Source organism: Paramormyrops kingsleyae, chromosome 22, assembly GCF_048594095.1.
Source record: "Paramormyrops kingsleyae isolate MSU_618 chromosome 22, PKINGS_0.4, whole genome shotgun sequence".
Taxonomy (NCBI): Eukaryota; Metazoa; Chordata; class Actinopteri; order Osteoglossiformes; family Mormyridae; genus Paramormyrops; species Paramormyrops kingsleyae.
This window is the reverse complement of record NC_132818.1, coordinates 12,075,026-12,097,358: the sequence shown is the minus strand read 5'-3', so window position 1 is coordinate 12,097,358 and position 22,333 is coordinate 12,075,026. Positions and strand designations below refer to the sequence as shown.

The window sequence follows — 22,333 nt, the reverse complement described above, 5'->3', positions numbered from 1 at the left end:
TGTATTGCACAGCCTTGTATGCAAGGACGACAGTTATTTTATTTTATTTTCCGGGATCACTAGATTCTGATTGTGAATTTGGCTTTAAGCTATCTGTCTGCTAACAACAGAAACAACATGTTAGTGTACACTACTCATCATACCATGATGCACTTAGTGTTTTTTTTTTCTTCAAAATGTATTAGAGTGTAATTGTTTTAATGTGCATGGAATACTGGAATTGTAGAATGAATTGAAGATGAAGGTACTATAATAGAAATTCTAACCTTGCATTTATTCTTCTGTTTTAGTAATTGCTGTCTGATGGCTGAACAAAAATCTAATCCTGTATGGCAGCATTTCACAAAGCCAACACCAGGAAAAGCCAGGTGCAATATCTGCAGCAGACTGGTGAGCTTGGGAGCTGAAGAATGAGTTTGCTGCTAAAGAGATTCTGATGCTGCTATCTTTATTGTTTATAAGTTTAAGTTGTTTATAAGTTGTATTGTGTTTTTGTTATTTAAGTTTATATTTAAATTTACACAAGTCAGTATTCAATAAATGCTAAGTTGAGAAATTTTGTATATCGTTTGTTATTATTAATGTGATATTTTATCACGCAAATAGAGGGGAAAACGTCCAATTTTCGGCCAAAAAATATCTGCAGCATATATCGGCCATCGGCTGACCTTGACTCCTAAATATCGTCATCGGCATCGGCTATTGAAAAACCCATATCGGTCGACCTCTACTTGTTACCACTGTGCAGGCTGGTGGTGGTGTAATGGTGTGGGGGATGTTTTCTTGGCACACTTTAGGCCCCTTAGTGCCAATTGGGCATCGTTTAAATGCCACGGCCTACCTGAGCATTGTTTCTGACCATGTCCATCCCTTTATGACCACCATGTACCCATCCTCTGATGGCTACTTCCAGCAGGATAATGCACCATGTCACAAAGCTCGAATCATTTCAAATTGGTTTCTTGAACATGACAATGAGTTCACTTTACTAAAATGGCCCCCACAGTCACCAGATCTCAACCCAATAGAGCATCTTTGGGATGTGCCCTGGATGTGCATCCCACAAATCTCCATCAACTGCAAGATGCTATCCTATCAATATGGGCCAACATTTCTAAAGAATGCTTTCAGCACCTTGTTGAATCAATTTCACGTAGAATTAAGGCAGTTCTGAAGGCGAAAGGGGGTCAAACACCGTATTAGTATGGTGTTCCTAATAATCCTTTAGGTGAGTGTACATGAGGATCTTACCACCAGCACTCGCATTCACCCATCAAATCTTGTCCCGCGCCGCATCATCGTCAGCGTGCCACTCGAAATTCCTCCGCGTGCCAGTTGTGGCACACGTGCCTAGGGTTGCCGACCCCTGATGTAGGGTGTCAGGGTTGGCGCTTATCCTTCCCTGCCCTTCCCTGCTTGGCCAGCAGGTGTTGCTGGCCATCCTGTTCCTTCCTCAGTTTTAGTCCTTAGTGTGTTTCCCCTGTTATGGTCCATTTATTTTGTGTGAATGTCAGGCCATTAATTGTGGAAAAATGACCTCACCTCAAGGTCCACTATAATGCCCCTGTCACTCCCCTGCACCCTGTCTCTCTCACAAACACATCCTAACTTTTTGAAAAGATACACAACACACATAAAATAGCGACTAGAAGATCTTCTCCTAGAGACCCATAGAAGTAAATATTGGAGATTTACTGAATCTCTTCTTGGTAATAAATGGGAGTTTCTGGTAACTCAGTAATTTACTTTATGGCGTTTTCCAAATAAATGCCACATCTAGACACATTCTTTTGATGGGCTTCTTACTTATTTATGATTAGTCTATGATTAGTGCACTTCGAGTCCGCATATAAGTCAATAACAAGCGTTGTGCGCCAGCATGTGTCTAAAATGCACCACTTAAATAGCACTGAACTCTTCGAACCCTATCCATTTTTCAGTATTTTTCTATTCCTTTGATTTTAGCCTTGTTACGTGGTATGATGTTATTGAGGGGGGTGACCCCCCCAATCTCAACATTGTGGGGGACATGTCCCCCCCGGGCCCGTATCCCCCTAAATTTACAGTATGCCTATGGTTGTACGGTTTCAGCTAGGCCTATGTGAATTGCTAACAACTTATTTTTCTCGAGATATCGAAAAACAAAGGTTATTTGGGGGCCACGACAAGTTTTTCCTGTGATCTCAACTTGAAAGTTATCTTGAGATCGTGACATTTATTTTGTTTTTCTGATGACATAGATAACTGCCATAACTGTTTGCTTCACTCTGCGGGCCACAACATCAGCACAATGCTGTCGAATAAACTTCCTATAATGAGTGTTTATAATCTATATAATCAGCAGCACAATGATCTTACTCAAAATGTATTGTTTCTGTACATTACTTACTGTCATGCCCCAATTGTACCGTTCCTCTTGTGTGCCACGCCCCTTCATCTACCCCGTGTGGAGTCCCCATGTTCCCAGCTATTTCGAGTCATGTTGATTGCTGTTGTGTATTTAAGTCTGCGTTAGAGTATGTATCCCCAGTCTGGTCATTGATATCAGTTCTATGTGTCACGCTTGTGTTTTCCCCGAATAACTAAAGAAGTGCTTCCTCAAATTTGTTTTAAAATGTTCTCCTGCTAATTTCCACTTATGGCCACGAGTTCGATGGTTGCAACATTATGCACTAAAGTATCCCAGAGTAATCCTGTGCACAATTGGACATATATTTTAAAAATTTTCCACCAAGAGGCATCATAATAATACACAAAACATCAATATTATTCACATTAGATGGAAAACAAAGCAGATATTTGATTTAGCAATGATCCACGTACTACCCTTCAGGTAAAAATATAAATTTTATAATTTATTTATTATAAGCCTACAAATTAAAGGATAGAAAAACACTCAAAAAATGGCTGGAGTTCTACTAGAAATAACGACAAAACAGCATTCTGTTTATTAGGAAGACAATTACTTGACATTTTCGTAATATTTATTCACGAAAGTTTGTACATGTATGTGTAATGTCACGCTCTGTTAAAACGGTTGAAATAGAACGTGCCCATCGTGTAATTGAAACACATCCCACATGTAAACACAATGATGTGCTACAGCGCAGGTTTGTTGTTTGAGGCTAAAATGCCAACAAAAAGTTTCATTCTCAAATTTTGTTTTACCAATTTGAGGCTATTTTATGGTGGTTTTAAAGGAATGGCTTTCTCCTCACTGAGTGACCTTTCAGCTCATGTCGGTACAGGACTTGTTTTACTGTGGATAATAACACTCTGTTACCAGTTTCAGCCAGCATCTTCACAGGGTCTTTTGCTGCTGTCCTGCGGTTGATTTGCACACTTCGCACCAAAACACGTTCATTCCTGGGACTCAGAATCTGTCTACTTCCTGAGTGGTATGATGGCTGTATCCGCCCATGGTGTGTATACTTGGGTATTATTGTTTGAACGGGTGAACGTGGGACCTTCAGGCATCTGGAAATTGTGCCTAAGGATGAACCAGATTTGTGGAGGTCCACGATTCTTTTCCTGATGTCTTGGTTGATTTCTCTTAATTTTCACATGAGAATGTGAATGAGGCTCTGTGTTTGAGGTGTGCCACCAATTCATTAAAGCTTCTAAAGCTCAGACTGGAGTCATCTGTAATTTTCTGTTGTTTAAAGACATAATAAACTTAGTGTTTGTAAACTTCTGACTTTGATGAAAATAAAAAATTAAATTCTGACATTTAACAAATACAAAAAATTGTGCGTGAAGTGGTGGCTCTGAGGCCAGGGATCTGTGCCAGCAACTGGAAGGTTGCTGGCTCAAATCTCATGAGTACCTGGAGTGATTCTACTCCATTGCGTCTTTGAGCAAAGCCCTTAACCTGCAACTGCCTTGTCCTGGGTATGACATTAATCTAAATCCATTCATCCTTACCTCATCCCTCATCAGGTGATCTGCATCTAATAACACAGTCAGAATTAAACGGTCTGGTCAGAGATTTGGGTCTGTCGAGAACAAAAGCTGAATAGCAGGAATGGTGTTTGATGTCACCAGGTAAGGTACAAAAATTTCTGCTGACTACTGTTGGACACTGCGATGTGATGCAACTGACATTGAATACAAACAAAAATCAAGAAGAAAACACTTCTAATGTTGAACTTACTTTGTTTAGCGTATGAGGAACATAAATGTGATTAAATATGTTAGTGCTGGTAAACAGTTAACTATCTATTTCTCAGAGTTCCTATGTGATGCAGCAAAACCAAAACTATATTTGTGCATACCCACCTGTCGTAATCAACAAAAACTTTTCAGGAAGTAAAACGTTTCAAATAAATTGTTGTACAGTGTTATCTGACACAAGGTGTTCTGGAATGCTATGTTTTGTGAAGACCTTTTTGAGAACCGTTATGACTACTTCTGTGGTCACAGTCTTTAATCCTCCCACTTAAATGAAGAAATAATCTACTACTAAAAAGTAGACTTTGTTTTCCAAGAAGAAGAGATCAGTTCTAACCCTCTACCAATGTTGTGTTGGAAATTGTAGAATTTTGCTCTGCAAAGTGTGAGCTGCAGCTGGAATCCTGGCTGTAATTACACCCATAAAGAACCTCTTTCTCCATCTCTGTCTCTTCCCCTTTGGATTGGTGCGGGACAGGAGCTCGACAGAATATATCTGTGGTAATAAGCTACTTACCAGGAATGTGCACAACCACATAGCAGAACATGAGCAATGGCAGCCAGAATTTAGAAGATATGTGAAGTTCATGAAATGCCTACTTCTGTTGGAAATTCCAAAGGGAATATGATGGAACGCATGGCACCCAAATGGAGTAATAAATTTTGTGAGGAAGGAGGATTCTGAAATCATGGTGATTTGTCAGAATCCTGACTTTGCATTGGGAGTAATCACTGTATGTTCACACCTCGGGTGGTGAAAGCATCAGCGTTCACTCTAGCTGCCCTGGTGGCGATGCTTGCCAACGCTGTGGACACTCTCTCACGTAGATGGAGAAGACGGAGACAAGGTCATTCACAATGACACTGTAGGTCTTGTGACCTTTTTAAAGAGGCCGCAAAGCAAGCAAACCTGTAGCTTATCTTTGTGCCGACTGGCAAATAGAGTGTAATTTGTCAAACAGGTAATGCTGTAAGCCAGTTACTGCATTCTCGCTTAAAATCAAGCGCTATGGAGGGAAAATGTTGCCTTATAAAATATGTTACTTATGTAGCTATACTTTAAAATATGTACTTCAAATCTAATAAGAAATGACTCATTGCATATTAACATATACAACAACACAGACTTTACAACACGCAACTACGTCATGATATGTTATGTATTACTGCTGATAATGACTTTTCAAATGCATAATGTGGTGTGTTAGAGTAGGCTAGTGTAATACCTCCCACCTGACAACATCATCCATCAGTATGTTTGCATGCACGATAGGAAAATCGAATTATTGTGTTTGTCCGACTCAAACTGGACTTTTAAAGTACATATAAACATGTTATTCTGACTGAAATCATATTAAATTGAATTTCTCAAAGTCAGGCTTTGACCCGGAAGTAACAGAAGACGCCGGTACACAGAAGAAGCATGGAGCATAGCAGAGGACGTACAGCACGTATGAAATATATAGCACTGTAAATCTGTCCAATTACCGCTCAACTAAAGGGCACATTTCCACCGCACCAGGTACCGTACTTTTGGTACTTCGAGAAGGTACCAAAAGTACCATACTTCAGCTGGGTGTTGGTTTTCCATTGGTGTGAAAACTGGTACCGCCGCTGAATGACATCACAACATGAGGCAGGGTATTTTATACCGAATTTGAAGTAGTAAGACTGGACGACGTGTGATATTAATACCAACATCGCATGTTATCCACATTCAGTTCTTACATCACTAGTCAGCTAGATTAAGATCAGGCTTTTTCTTACCTTCATTTTGGTACAAATATTATAGTGCAAGCAGTTTAAGCCTTGCTAAAACATTTTTACTCTTTCATAGGGAAAAAAAACTAGAAAGTTGTACAGAAAATACAGCAAATATAGATATAATTTATAAATATATTGATTATTTAGAATTCATATAATTACATTACTGGTTATACGTACAACTGTTTTTATTGTTTAATTATTTTTTTTTTGGCGTAAGTTACTAAGTTTTGGAGTCGCATTCCCTAACGTTATTTTTCCCATTGGAAATGTGTACTTTAGTACGTGATTTTGGTGAACCCAAGGTTGCTCAGGAATGCATTTGTCGTGTTGTAGCAGGACTGACTGTACACTTATAAAACTGCAGCAATTTCTAACTATCACTAATCTGTAACATTAAAGGAATTTTTGACATTATTGAAACGGCATTTCATTGTGACCTTGTTCAGGATAAGTATTATGACTGGAATAATAGATGGATGGATGGATGCAACAGCTTCTCAACACAGAACATCTTTCAGATTTCTTCACAGGAAGAGGATCCTGATGGCATTTTTACATTTTCATGTGTAACATTTAGGGTTACATACAGACATTTTAAGTGAAAGTGAAGTAAGTTGAACTGTCTATTTTCAAGTGACTGAGTACGAATATTTCTCATATTAATCCATACTGTATACAGCATGTCCCCTATTGTAAGATCCAAGTTAACTGTGTCATTGGGTTCAGCTGGACAGAATGGTGATGGATTAGAGTGGGGTGAGGAGAGAGAGGAGAGGCAGAACGAAAGGGATGATGGTGCTGATGTGACTTGCTGCAGCAGAGCTGGTGGGGAGATTGCTAATAGTACTCTGGAGGAAAGCAGTGAACTGAGACACCTTAGTTAGGGTCATTATCTGGGAAGAGGTGGCTCTGCTGGTGCTGGAGGTGTTGGTCATTATCACTGCGGCCTGGAACCAGGTGTTCCCCTGTTTACAGAGTAATGGGTCACCTGCATCACCCTGAGGTGAGGAGAGAGAGAGAGACAGGCAGACAGGAGGAGTGAAAAGCGTGAAGACACAGAACAACATTTAGTCTGAATACAGTACAACCGGAGCTGCACACACAGCACTACTGAGGAGTGAATGTCAAATGCGAGCAGCAACAGATGAGCATCCTTACCTGCTGCAATGTCACAGCTGTAATACAGATACTTGAGGAAGATGCGCTGCTCCCACAATTTACCACTGTTGTATTCTGCTGCTGAATATTTGGGACTGTCATAAGAAGGAGGGATGGTATTCTGTGTTATTTATTTTAGCATGAATGTAACATACAAAATTATTTTATACTCATTTATAGGGATGTAACTAGTGTTGCAGGGTAAACCGATACTGAAAAAGTACTATGATACCCAGTCATTAAAAACAATACTATTCTCCATTTTATTAGTATTGGTACTTTAAGAGTATTCCCTACGATTTGTGTTGCTGTGCTATAGCGGGTCAGCAGCTTGACTTTCTCTCCCATTCCTAGCAGGCACAGTGGGCGTGTCAACCGTTTTCTCTCTCACTTTACAGCTTTCACAGACAGGAGAGTAGTGAATGGTGAAATTACCCTTTTTTTGGGACACTGTTCATTTGATTCGGTTCATCCAAAAGATTCGATTTGATTCATTCACCAATTCATTCAGTGGCACTTCCTGTTTGTGGATCTGAAACACTTGTGTTCCGATATCTCAAAAAATAGCCTATTATTTAGGCTAAATAGTGCTAAGGAGTAAGCTAAATATCACTAATAAGTCATGTGAGAAAAATAATATGTTACTGAAGAATACTAAGACTAGTGTAAGTATCTCAACATTGTAACATTCTTTGTTAAAAACCCAAATCTAACAGCTCATCATCATAGTCAGCTAACAAGTCCAAGGACTAACAAACCTTGTTTGTACATTTTTAATCATGAAAACGTTGCAAGTCACTTCACCTGTAGGCTATATGCTACAGCAGTAGATGCTGTATTTCAGTCACAATCGAGGTACGGCTCTCTTGTTCAGTAGCCAGTCTCACGTTCACCTACTCACTCACCAACTCGTTCACTTTTATGGGTTTCTCATTCTCCAACTCGGTCATTCATTCACTGTAGGCATATATGTTCAGTCCCAGGCTTAGTTTCCAGCCAGCCATATGCTCACGTACAGCACGCCCCTTACATAACTCACTAATAATAGTTGAGGAGGGAAGCAACATTCACCTCATATTTCTGAGGACAAGCGGAATAACAAAAAGAACAAATCTTTTCAGGGAAATGAATGTGAGAGCATATTTCCTGTAAGTGACTTGTTTCATTGTTAGACTGTGACAATATCTAGCAGGATATTTCATGGTTATTTTGCTAGTACAGCTGCATTCTGTTGTATCCCTCTGTCAAAAATTGCATTGTTTTTGTCTGACTTTTGTAGTTGCATACTAGAAACACTGATGTTCTTCTCCGAGTGTGACTTGCTTTGTTTACAAGATCCAGCTGCTGCAAAAACATATAATTTTATTATTTTTATTTCATTTTACAAAAGGACTGCTACTACTGACTGCTGCATTGTTTATCATGATAAATATTGTACCGTGAACTTGCTATCATGATATTATCATACTGTCACGGGCTGCTTCAATGACCACGCTCCCCTGGGGAATCCCATTGCCAGGACACACCTCCTCGGGGAAGCCCCTGTTTTTGGCCCCCTGATCACACCACTGACTCCAGTTCATAACTCCAGCAGATGTTTCCTGTTTCCCTATCAAGAGGTCTATTTCCAGAAGCCGGTCTCACCGAAGGGTTGTGAGATCTTCGTGGCGTACCCTGGGTTCGAGCTGTCTTCTTTTTGGTTTCTATTGAGTGCCTGTGTACAGATCATCACTGTGTCCTAGATTCCGAGTTCTGCTTGTCCCCCATGGTACAGGCAACAACGATCACTCTGTATCTCTTGCTACTCCTCAACACTGAATTTTACCAGCTGTCAGGAGAATCCCTGTAGTGATCGGAAGCAGTTTCTCTTTGATTCTTTCAGCAATAAAACCTGCAGTTACCTGCAGCTGATCTGTGTCAGCGCTCACCTTTGGCATCACACATACCATGAGTTTTTAGTATCATTACATCCCTACTCATTAAGTATAACATTACGTATAATTAATGCAGTGTGATGAAGTCACACAGGTTCACACGTGATAACACACTCACTCACCTCCGCTCTGGGTGCTTCTCCATCCTGTCACCCAACACTGTGTCCCACTGGGGAAGACAGCATTGCCCAAGCCCAGGCACAGGGGCTGGATGTTGTCGGTCAAGGTCACACTTGTAGCCAGGTAGAGCACAGCGATGTTGTTACCCGGCTGGTTGCTAAGGGTGATCTCGGACACAGCTAGTGACATACTCGTACCCAGGATCACTGTCCACTGGTTGCTGTTGAGCTGTGAGCTGGGGGGGCATGGTGATGCAGTCAATGTGAATATATGAGGGAAATAAGAATTCTTCTTTTTTTATATTGAACTGGTGTTGGTGTTAGGATTAGGGTAAAGAATTCACTTCATCCCTGAGTTCATTGTGTTGTTGAATCAGTAATTCAAGTTGTTTACGTGATTTGATTTATTTATCATTTTCAGAACGTCATAAATCTCCCACTGATACATTTTGTTGAGGTTACAGAGATATCAGCAACCTTTGATTCTGTCTGTACTGACCTGTTGAAGCACTGGGCTGCACTCATGACGTATGTCTGTGTAATGAGAGTGCCCCCACAGACTTGGACCCCATTCATCTGCAGGCTGACCTGCCAGGGCCACATCCCTGCTGCTACCAACCCACTGCTGCCGCCATTGTTCAGTGGGGCGAGACCACATACAACCGCTGAGATGAAGGAGGTGGGGGAACAAAGCGGAGTATTAATATAATACCCAGGATCGTCTGCTGAGATCTACGCTGATCATAGCCTGTAACTCTGCCTCTGAAATGCAGTTACAATATTAACCAGTAATCAGAGAGAGCGCAGTTGGTACAGTTATGCAAAGGCTTCCCATGTTGTAAGACGTCGTTCTGAGGAAGGCAATCACACGATAGACAAAATAAGAATAACATATGAACCTACTGGGAAATTAAACCTGGGAAATATCAGACACTCACGCTTGGCAGTGGTGGTTGTGGTGGTGGGAGTGCTTGGAGTTACGGTAATGGACGGTGATGAACTGCAGGTGCTGTTGTCACTGTTTGTCCCACTGGATATATATGACACAAATCCTGGTTGGTTGGTGGTGATGATGGAATTGATCCAGGCCTGATAACGAGACACCCTGGTGTAGACCCCAGGGTAGTTGGGGAGAGCACATTCATTCCCAAAACTCACAATCCCAGCCTGGATCCAAGCAGACCCCTGTTTGACCACCAATGGGCCTCCTGAGTCTCCCTACACAGGTATAAACAGAATTCCATCAAAACTGTAACAGATACCAATCATACTAAGCTTCTGGCTACACACAGGAGCACATGATCTAAAAAAAGAAGCTACCGCACCTGACATGAGTCCTTTCCTCCTGCTAGCAGACCAGCACACATCATGTTGGCTGTGATGCTGCCCTTCCCATACAGACAATTACACATATTGTTTCCAACTATTGGTATCTGTACTTCCTGTAGGGTGCCAGGTGAGGGGAGGGCCACTGAAAGGGGAAATCACCAACAATGTTACACCTATCTATTTTTGGAACATTTTTATATCTTTAATTTTTGACTTATTACATTGTATGTATACGAGTTAGCGACATAAACTTTATGTTTTTTATTTTCAGGACATTCTGGCATCGGAGTGGATGATGCCATTATCTACCTGCGGCATCGGGCCCTGTCTCATCTGGAGGCCCCTGGGAGCACCGTGAGGGTCATGTTTTTTGATTTCTCAAGTGCTTTTAACACTATTCAACCATCACTGTTGAGAGGGAAGTTGGAGACGGCAGGTGTGGACCAACATCTGGCTGCTTGGATTTTCGACTACCTCACTGACAGGCCACAATTCGTCAGGTTGCGTGACTGTGTGTCTGAGGTGGTAGTCTGCAACACGGGGGCACCTCAAGGGACGGTACTCTCCCCATTTTTGTTCACCCTGTATACAGCTGATTTTAAGTACAGCTCCCATCACTGTCACCTGCAGAAGTTCTCAGATGTACGGACTTTTTACGACACAGTAGTGGCCTCAGTTCTCTACGCTGTTGTGTGCTGGGCAGGGAGCAGCTCAGACAGATAGAAAAAGACTTAACAAGCTTGTTAAGGAAGCTGGCTCTGTCCTGTGCTGCACACTGGACACCATCGAGGAGGTGGCGGACAGAAGGATGATAGTAAAACTGTCATCCATTATGGATGACCCCTCCCACCCCCTGCACCACACTGTGGAGGCTCTGAGCAGCTCCTTCAGCACAAGACTGTTACACCCACAGTGCAAGAAGGAGCGCTTCCGTCGATCATTCCTCCCCACAGCTATTAGACTTTACAACACATCACTGCAGTGACCACATAATCGGTATATATAATCCCTGTATATGTATATACATGTGTATATATATATATATATATGTATATGTGTGTATGTATGTATGTATATATGTATGTATATATGTATACATATATATATTCAGCAGCTGTTCATCCATATACCTAGCATTCTGTATATGTTTTTTTCTTTATATTTTTACTTATATATTTATACAGTTTTAGAAATTGTTTTCTATTGTTTTTATTGTCTATATTGTTCCTATATTGTTATTTTTCCTGATCCTATGGATCCTGTTATACTGTCTCTTTTTTATTATTGCTGCTTTTTCTAAGGAATTTCCCCATTGTAGGATTAATAAAGTCAATCTAATCAAATCTACTCAGATTACAACATAATTTGATGTTTAAATTCTGATATCAAATTTTTTATGAGGAAAAATTGCTTGCGCCTATTGAAATTTCTCTAATCTAATATGAGAGCAGGCACTACAAATATCTTCCGACACCTTTCAACAATGAGATCCCTTTGATGCTTTGTAGGCTCTTTGCAAACTCTTTTTCTGTAGGATGCAGTTGAGTAAATGTCAGGAAAATCTTACAAGGACAGCTGAACTTTATTTGGGGTTAATCTGAGTCACTTTAATTGATGGCATGAGTGTACCCAAAAAGACTGAATGCTGTAATTAAACCAAAAGTTGCTTCAACAAAGTATTAGTTTAAGGGTGTGCACACTTATGCAACCAGCTTATTGTTATTTTTTAATTTTTTATATTCCCCCCTAACAGATCTGTTCGTCTTTCAATTTAATTGTACAGGTTATAGGTCACATTAAAGGTAGAAAAATTCTTTTAAATGGTTTACTGTGGTCTCATTTTTATATCTCAAAAACCTGGCATTGTAACATGGGTTTGTACACTTTTTATATCCACTGTATATTCGTTTTGTTTATATCAACTGTTGTGATGATAGTTGGTAGTGCATGGATCATTGTGGCAGTGAATATGCACTTTGTTTTCTGGGGTGCGTTTTGGTAGAAAATTTTTAATGAATATGCCTCATTTCACACAAGATTCTTCTGGAATATTTTAGCGCACAGCACTGCAATTTGGACAACCGGAAAGGGTAAGTTCTCTCGAAGATATTCGAATCATGTCTGTGTATTATACCCATCCAAAGTTATGAGCCTGAGATGAATTGGTGCGAAGGTCAATGCATTTTGCATTTGTCGGGTACTAAGGGTTATAAGATCATGAACACGAGGCTTTAATATGTTAGTAGGTGTCGATGATGCCTGGATCTCAGTTACACAGACACCAGAAACTGCCCTCATATAAAATCAAAATGTGTGAATCTTTAGTGATTACAAACTACTCAGACATAGATACATATAGAAAATTGAAATTAACATCCTAACCAGGCAGGACGTTAGTTATTGAAATGAGGAGTAGAGCTGACAGTGTTATGTCTGATTATGAATATGATGACATACCATTATACTTAACATTTCCCCAGCCAGTGACCCAGGTCTCAGTGCCATTGTAGAAGGTGCTGCTGCTGGCTGCCAGGCAAATGGGCTGAATGTAGTCAGTAAAAGTCACAGTGGTGCTGAGTTCCAGCAGAGTGAGGTCATTGTCATGTGTATCACTGTTGTATAGTGGATGACGAACGATGCTACTGAGGGTTCTGACTTGTTGATTTGAGTTTGTACCATACAGTTCCTGACGCCCCAGATAAACATTCCAGTTGGCTGTATTTGTGCTATGGGAGGCAGAGCATCAAAAAGTCAAAAATCAAGTTAAATCACACATTTTGCAAGTTGAATATTTCTCTGATTTTTTGTACGAGATTTAACATTGATACTGTTATATAAAATCACCTATATGACTCACCTGGAGAAGCAGTGGGCAGCAGTGAGCACCCACTTACTGTTGATGAGGGATCCTCCACACATGATCTCATATGTCGGAAAAGTCTGCAGCAGATTAGCTTGCCAGGGCCAATTGCCCGGGGGTGCGTTCTCTCCCCCCACTATCCTGGTGTTAAGAGGAGCCTGACCACACACTGGGAGGGGGGAGAGGTGAGCAGGTGAAGAGCTGAACATGGACTGACTGAAAGTTTGTACAGTATTCTAACAGACATTACTGTGCCAGTTTTGGATATTGGCCAATTAATTTGTTAAGCACTAGTTCACAAGACAAAGTATTAGTGTAATTTTGTGTTTTAAGGGATGGAACAATATGATATTAACAAACTTACCATTCAGCTGTGCATGTGACTCTAAAAAAAATGGGAGAGAACAGCTTTGGTTAATTACTATAATATGACTGAAAATGTTTTCATAATGATTATGCCTATTTGTGTCGTACATGTCTAATCTCAATATGGCAACTGTTTAAATAGTTGTAACTAGAGCTGTGCGATATGACAAAATAATTTTGTCACAATATTTTTTCTTCATATCAGTTGATATAGATAATTATCACAAAATATTTAAAGTCATTATTTACTTCTAAGCTCAATTTTTCCTTAATTATTCCCTTAGACCAGGGGTCACCAACTCCAGTCCTGGAGGGCTACTATCCAGTAAGGTTTCTATCCTAGCTGGCTTCTGATGAGCCACACCTGCTCCTGGTATTTACATGAGAACTAGTGTGGCTCATCAGAAGCCAGCTAGGATAGAAAACTTACTGGATAGTAGCCCTGCAGGACCGGAGTTGGTGACCCCTGCCTTAGACTGATTCAGAACATTAAAAGGCAAGAAATTGAATGGACTGCAAACTGAAATCTAATTGTACCGAATAAATCATACAAAAACAACCCTTTTTTGTCTTAGAGCGTAAAACGAGAAATTGCCAACAGTACAGCATGTTGCTAGTTTTTTTCTCAGACTGCCTTGGTGCTCATTCTAGGGAACATGTTTGACATTGTGGGTACAGTTGTTACAGCTTTGGTCCAAGTAGACATGAAACACTGGATGTAGTTAGTTTTAAATTATGCTAACTACATCCAATATTTCATGACCACTTTAATTACTATAATGTCACTTTTCATGATGATTGTGAATTTCTCTCTTACATGTCTAATCTCAGTGTGATTCATTTAAATAGATGCGACCTTTCCTTTCCATATTTGTATCTTTTAATGAAATGAACACAAACAACGGCGACTCTCCCATCCCCTATGTCAACACAATCGCACTGTTTCGTCTTTTTAAAATTGGATATTTTTAATACCCAATCTGCAGTGACAGTGCCTGCTGGCTTTACTCAATGCACAAGCTTCAACAGCATGAAATGCAGTGAAGGCAGAACACGTGAAACACTCACATTTCTCTATGGAAACTAAACCGCACACATTTACAGCTATGTAACGAAGAACCTCAGTCATTAAGTACCTTAATCATTGTTCTATGAGGTCACCAAAGTCTAGAGCTCGGCAATTTTTTTGAGATAAAAATAAAATTCAAAATTAAATATTCATCTGAATTAAAAAATCAGCAGTTGAAAATGTTTCTGAGTCAACTGCATTCTAAATTTAGTTCAAATATGTTTTTGTAGTGTCTACTGTGTGTGTGTGTGTGTGTGTGAGAGAGAGAGAGAGAGAGAGAGAGAGACAGAGAGAGAGAGAGAGAGAGAGAGAGCGAGAGCTAGAACATTCAGTATCAGCATGAGACAGGACCTGTAACTCGTGAACTGCACACATGCACTTCACTGAAAGAAGTCCGAATTCACATGGTATGCGTGTAATCATGCAGCATTGTGAGGGAGGGTGCGCAGGTAGTATTATTTGGTAGGTCATACAATGATCACTGTCAGGGACTACACCTATCCAGCCCTGCCCTTCATGTCTCTTCCCCCATTGGCCACCCTGTTCCTTTTGTGTTTTCCCTGCTCCCTGGACTGCTGAATGGCTCAATGAGCTGAGCATATAGCACAGAAGCTATAACTCTCCTGTCATGGGTTTGAGGCTGGTTACAAACCAACCTCATCCGTTTAATACCTTATTTGCTTTTCTGTTTCCCAGTGTTTTATTAGTTGTTAGTTTTTCTGTCTTAGGTTTGCTCTCTTCGCATCCTATTTGGTTTCAGTTTTGCTTATACAATGGTACCTCAGAACTCGAACTTAATCTGTTCAGAACTCCGGATCCAATCCTAAAAAGTTCGAGTTCTGATCGAATTTTCCCCATAAGAAATAATGTAAAACCAATGAATTGGTTCCCGGCCCCAAAAAATTACACTGAAATATGTTTTTTTAGCATTTAGGGTGAATCAACAGGAAGTTGGAAAGTAGGCAATATGCTACTAAAGCATGCTGAATTTTGTTTTCTCATCCATGTGGGGAGCAGAACTGTCATAAAAACACATGTTGATGTCTGGATATGCCATAGTTTTTCTAACCCTAACCCTAGGTTTAGTTTGCTAACCCTAATTTGGGGCCTTAGGGTGAATCAACAGGTAGTTGGAAAGTAGGCAATATGCTACTAAAGCATGCTGAATTTTGTTTTCTCATCCGTGTGGGGAGCAGAACTGTCATAAAAACACATGTTGATGTCTGGATATGCCATAGTTTTTCTAACCCTAACCCTAGGTTTAGTTTGCTAACCCTAATTTGGGGCCTTAGGGTGAATCAACAGGTAGTTGGAAAGTAGGCAATATGCTACTAAAGCATGCTGAATTTTGTTTTCTCATCCGTGTGGGGAGCAGAACTGTCATAAAAACACATGTTGATGTCTGGATATGCCATAGTTTTTCTAACCCTAACCCTAGGTTTAGTTTGCTAACCCTAATTTGGGGCCTTAGGGTGAATCAACAGGTAGTTGGAAAGTAGGCAATATGCTACTAAAGCATGCTGAATTTTGTTTTCTCATCCGTGTGGGGAGCAGAACTGTCATAAAAACACATGTTGATGTCTGGATATGCCATAGTTTTTCTAACCCTAACCCTAGGTTTAGTTTGCTAACCCTAATTTGGGGCCTTAGGGTGAATCAACAGGTAGTTGTAAAGTCGGCAATATGCTACTAAAGCATGCTGAATTTTGTTTTCTCATCCGTGTGGGGAGCAGAACTGTCATAAAAACACATGTTGATGTCTTGATATGCCATAGTTTTTCTAACCCTAACCCTAGGTTTAGTTTGCTAACCCTAATTTGGGGCCTTAGGGTGAATCAACAGGTAGTTGGAAAGTAGGCAATATGCTACTAAAGCATGCTGAATTTTGTTTTCTCATCCGTGTGTGGAGCAGAACTGTCATAAAAACACATGTTGATGTCTCAATATGCCATAGTTTTTCTAACCCTAACCCTAGGTTTAGTTTGCTAACCCTAATTTGGGGCCTTAGGGTGAATCAACAGGTAGTTGGAAAGTAGGCAATATGCTACTAAAGCATGCTGAATTTTGTTTTCTCATCCGTGTGGGGAGCAGAACTGTCATAAAAACACATGTTGATGTCTGGATATGCCATAGTTTTTCTAACCCTAACCCTAGGTTTAGTTTGCTAACACTAATTTGGGGCCTTAGGGTGAATCAACAGGTAGTTGGAAAGTAGGCAATATGCTACTAAAGCACTACTAAAGCATGCTGAATTTTGTTTTCTCATCCGTGTGGGGAGCAGAACTGTCATAAAAACACATGTTGATGTCTGGATATGCCATAGTTTTTCTAACCCTAACCCTAGGTTTAGTTTGCTAACCCTAATTTGGGGCCTTAGGGTGAATCAACAGGTAGTTGGAAAGTAGGCAATATGCTACTAAAGCATGCTGAATTTTGTTTTCTCATCCGTGTGGGGAGCAGAACTGTCATAAAAACACATGTTGATGTCTGGATATGCCATAGTTTTTCTAACCCTAACCCTAGGTTTAGTTTGCTAACCCTAATTTGGGGCCTTAGGGTGAATCAACAGGTAGTTGGAAAGTAGGCAATATGCTACTAAAGCATGCTGAATTTTGTTTTCTCATCCGTGTGGGGAGCAGAACTGTCATAAAAACACATGTTGATGTCTGGATATGCCATAGTTTTTCTAACCCTAACCCTAGGTTTAGTTTGCTAACCCTAATTTGGGGCCTTAGGGTGAATCAACAGGTAGTTGGAAAGTAGGCAATATGCTACTAAAGCATGCTGAATTTTGTTTTCTCATCCGTGTGGGGAGCAGAACTGTCATAAAAACACATGTTGATGTCTGGATATGCCATAGTTTTTCTAACCCTAACCCTAGGTTTAGTTTGCTAACCCTAATTTGGGGCCTTAGGGTGAATCAACAGGTAGTTGGAAAGTAGGCAATATGCTACTAAAGCATGCTGAATTTTGTTTTCTCATCCGTGTGGGGAGCAGAACTGTCATAAAAACACATGTTGATGTCTGGATATGCCATAGTTTTTCTAACCCTAACCCTAGGTTTAGTTTGCTAACCCTAATTTGGGGCCTTAGGGTGAATCAACAGGTAGTTGGAAAGTAGGCAATATGCTACTAAAGCATGTTGAATTTTGTTTTCTCATCCGTGTGGGGAGCAGAACTGTTATAAAAACACATGTTGATGTCTTGATATGCCATAGTTTTTCTAACCATAACCCTAGGTTTAGTTTGCTAACCCTAATTTGGGGCCTTAGGGTGAATCAACAGGTAGTTGGAAAGTAGGCAATATGCTACTAAAGCATGCTGAATTTTGTTTTCTCATCCGTGTGGGGAGCAGAACTGTCATAAAAACACATGTTGATGTCTGGATATGCCATAGTTTTTCTAAGCCTAACCCTAGGTTTAGTTTGCTAACCCTAATTTGGGGCCTTAGGGTGAATCAACAGGTAGCTGGAAAGTAGGCAATATGCTACTAAAGCATGCTGAATTTTGTTTTCTCATCCGTGTGGGGAGCAGAACTGTCATAAAAACACATGTTGATGTCTGGATATGCCATAGTTTTTCTAACCCTAACCCTAGGTTTAGTTTGCTAACCCTAATTTGGGGCCTTAGGGTGAATCAACAGGTAGTTGGAAAGTAGGCAATATGCTACTAAAGCATGCTGAATTTTGTTTTCTCATCCGTGTGGGGAGCAGAACTGTCATAAAAACACATGTTGATGTCTGGATATGCCATAGTTTTTCTAACCCTAACCCTTGGTTTAGTTTGCTAACCCTAATTTGGGGCCTTAGGGTGAATCAACAGGTAGTTGGAAAGTAGGCAATATGCTACTAAAGCATGTTGAATTTTGTTTTCTCATCCGTGTGGGGAGCAGAACTGTCATAAAAACACATGTTGATGTCTTGATATGCCATAGTTTTTCTAACCATAACCCTAGGTTTAGTTTGCTAACCCTAATTTGGGGCCTTAGGGTGAATCAACAGGTAGTTGGAAAGTAGGCAATATGCTACTAAAGCATGCTGAATTTTGTTTTCTCATCCGTGTGGGGAGCAGAACTGTCATAAAAACACATGTTGATGTCTGGATATGGCATAGTTTTTCTAACCCTAACCCTAGGTTTAGTTTGCTAACCCTAATTTGGGGCCTTAGGGTGAATCAACAGGTAGTTGGAAAGTAGGCAATATGCTACTAAAGCATGCTGAATTTTGTTTTCTCATCCGTGTGGGGAGCAGAACTGTCATAAAAACACATGTTGATGTCTGGATATGCCATAGTTTTTCTAACCCTAACCCTAGGTTTAGTTTGCTAACCCTAATTTGGGGCCTTAGGGTGAATCAACAGGTAGTTGGAAAGTAGGCAATATGCTACTAAAGCATGCTGAATTTTGTTTTCTCATCCGTGTGGGGAGCAGAACTGTCATAAAAACACATGTTGATGTCTGGATATGCCATAGTTTTTCTAACCCTAACCCTAGGTTTAGTTTGCTAACCCTAATTTGGGGCCTTAGGGTGAATCAACAGGTAGCTGGAAAGTAGGCAATATGCTACTAAAGCATGCTGACTTTTGTTTTCTCATCCGTGTGGGGAGCAGAACTGTCATAAAAACACATGTTGATGTCTGGATATGCCATAGTTTTTCTAACCCTAACCCTAGGTTTAGTTTGCTAACCCTAATTTGGGGCCTTAGGGTGAATCAACAGGTAGTTGGAAAGTAGGCAATATGCTACTAAAGCATGCTGAATTTTGTTTTCTCATCCGTGTGGGGAGCAGAACTGTCATAAAAACACATGTTGATGTCTGGATATGCCATAGTTTTTCTAACCCTAACCCTAGGTTTAGTTTGCTAACCCTAATTTGGGGCCTTAGGGTGAATCAACAGGTAGTTGGAAAGTAGGCAATATGCTGCTAAAGCATGCTGAATTTTGTTTTCTCATCCGTGTGGGGAGCAGAACTGTCATAAAAACACATGTTGATGTCTGGATATGCCATAGTTTTTCTAACCCTAACCCTAGGTTTAGTTTGCTAACCCTAATTTGGGGCCTTAGGGTGAATCAACAGGTAGTTGGAAAGTAGGCAATATGCTACTAAAGCATGCTGAATTTTGTTTTCTCATCCGTGTGGGGAGCAGAACTGTCATAAAAACACATGTTGATGTCTGGATATGCCATAGTTTTTCTAACCCTAACCCTAGGTTTAGTTTGCTAACCCTAATTTGGGGCCTTAGGGTGAATCAACAGGTAGCTGGAAAGTAGGCAATATGCTACTAAAGCATGCTGACTTTTGTTTTCTCATCCGTGTGGGGAGCAGAACTGTCATAAAAACACATGTTGATGTCTGGATATGCCATAGTTTTTCTAACCCTAACCCTAGGTTTAGTTTGCTAACCCTAATTTGGGGCCTTAGGGTGAATCAACAGGTAGCTGGAAAGTAGGCAATATGCTACTAAAGCATGCTGACTTTTGTTTTCTCATCCGTGTGGGGAGCAGAACTGTCATAAAAACACATGTTGATGTCTGGATATGCCATAGTTTTTCTAACCCTAACCCTAGGTTTAGTTTGCTAACCCTAATTTGGGGCCTTAGGGTGAATCAACAGGTAGTTGGAAAGTAGGCAATATGCTACTAAAGCATGCTGAATTTTGTTTTCTCATCCGTGTGGGGAGCAGAACTGTCATAAAAACACATGTTGATGTCTGGATATGCCATAGTTTTTCTAACCCTAACCCTAGGTTTAGTTTGCTAACCCTAATTTGGGGCCTTAGGGTGAATCAACAGGTAGTTGGAAAGTAGGCAATATGCTGCTAAAGCATGCTGAATTTTGTTTTCTCATCCGTGTGGGGAGCAGAACTGTCATAAAAACACATGTTGATGTCTGGATATGCCATAGTTTTTCTAACCCTAACCCTAGGTTTAGTTTGCTAACCCTAATTTGGGGCCTTAGGGTGAATCAACAGGTAGTTGGAAAGTAGGCAATATGCTACTAAAGCATGCTGAATTTTGTTTTCTCATCCGTGTGGGGAGCAGAACTGTCATAAAAACACATGTTGATGTCTGGATATGCCATAGTTTTTCTAACCCTAACCCTAGGTTTAGTTTGCTAACCCTAATTTGGGGCCTTAGGGTGAATCAACAGGTAGTTGGAAAGTAGGCAATATGCTACTAAAGCATGCTGAATTTTGTTTTCTCATCCGTGTGGGGAGCAGAACTGTCATAAAAACACATGTTGATGTCTGGATATGCCATAGTTTTTCTAACCCTAACCCTAGGTTTAGTTTGCTAACCCTAATTTGGGGCCTTAGGGTGAATCAACAGGTAGCTGGAAAGTAGGCAATATGCTACTAAAGCATGCTGACTTTTGTTTTCTCATCCGTGTGGGGAGCAGAACTGTCATAAAAACACATGTTGATGTCTGGATATGCCATAGTTTTTCTAACCCTAACCCTAGGTTTAGTTTGCTAACCCTAATTTGGGGCCTTAGGGTGAATCAACAGGTAGTTGGAAAGTAGGCAATATGCTACTAAAGCATGCTGAATTTTGTTTTCTCATCCGTGTGGGGAGCAGAACTGTCATAAAAACACATGTTGATGTCTGGATATGCCATAGTTTTTCTAACCCTAACCCTAGGTTTAGTTTGCTAACCCTAATTTGGGGCCTTAGGGTGAATCAACAGGTAGTTGGAAAGTAGGCAATATGCTGCTAAAGCATGCTGAATTTTGTTTTCTCATCCGTGTGGGGAGCAGAACTGTCATAAAAACACATGTTGATGTCTGGATATGCCATAGTTTTTCTAACCCTAACCCTAGGTTTAGTTTGCTAACCCTAATTTGGGGCCTTAGGGTGAATCAACAGGTAGTTGGAAAGTAGGCAATATGCTACTAAAGCATGCTGAATTTTGTTTTCTCATCCGTGTGGGGAGCAGAACTGTCATAAAAACACATGTTGATGTCTGGATATGCCATAGTTTTTCTAACCCTAACCCTAGGTTTAGTTTGCTAACCCTAATTTGGGGCCTTAGGGTGAATCAACAGGTAGTTGGAAAGTAGGCAATATGCTACTAAAGCATGCTGAATTTTGTTTTCTCATCCGTGTGGGGAGCAGAACTGTCATAAAAACACATGTTGATGTCTGGATATGCCATAGTTTTTCTAACCCTAACCCTAGGTTTAGTTTGCTAACCCTAATTTGGGGCCTTAGGGTGAATCAACAGGTAGTTGGAAAGTAGGCAATATGCTACTAAAGCATGCTGAATTTTGTTTTCTCATCCGTGTGGGGAGCAGAACTGTCATAAAAACACATGTTGATGTCTGGATATGCCATAGTTTTTCTAACCCTAACCCTAGGTTTAGTTTGCTAACACTAATATGGGGCCTTAGGGTGAATAAACAGGTACCTGGAAAGTAGGCAATATGCTACTAAAGCATGCTGAATTTTGTTTTCTCATCCGTGTGGGGAGCAGAACTGTCATAAAAACACATGTTGATGTCTGGATATGCCATAGTTTTTCTAACCCTAACCCTAGGTTTAGTTTGCTAACCCTAATTTGGG

At 40.5% G+C, this 22,333-nt stretch overlaps 2 protein-coding genes across 3 annotated transcripts in view; both read right to left on the bottom strand.

Annotated features, from left to right (window-relative positions):
* Positions 1-22,333, bottom strand: part of LOC111833765 (transmembrane protease serine 9-like) — a 109,853-nt gene that overhangs the window by 78,609 nt on the left and 8,911 nt on the right. Inside the window, exon 2 of the mRNA XM_072705069.1 lies at positions 13,702-13,722. Within this exon, the coding sequence (XP_072561170.1) occupies positions 13,702-13,722 (21 nt within the window). The remainder of the gene's footprint in view (positions 1-13,701; positions 13,723-22,333) is intronic.
* The window catches only part of LOC111836829 (transmembrane protease serine 9-like), a 153,435-nt gene continuing 137,547 nt past the window's right edge, over positions 6,446-22,333 (bottom strand). For both annotated transcript variants that reach the window (XM_072705067.1, XM_072705064.1), the window contains 4 exons: positions 9,648-9,813; positions 9,152-9,384; positions 7,096-7,190; positions 6,446-6,935 (listed from right to left, as the gene is read on the bottom strand). In XM_072705067.1, the coding sequence (XP_072561168.1) occupies positions 6,684-6,935; positions 7,096-7,190; positions 9,152-9,384; positions 9,648-9,813 (746 nt within the window). In that variant the 3' untranslated portion in view covers positions 6,446-6,683. The remainder of the gene's footprint in view (positions 6,936-7,095; positions 7,191-9,151; positions 9,385-9,647; positions 9,814-22,333) is intronic.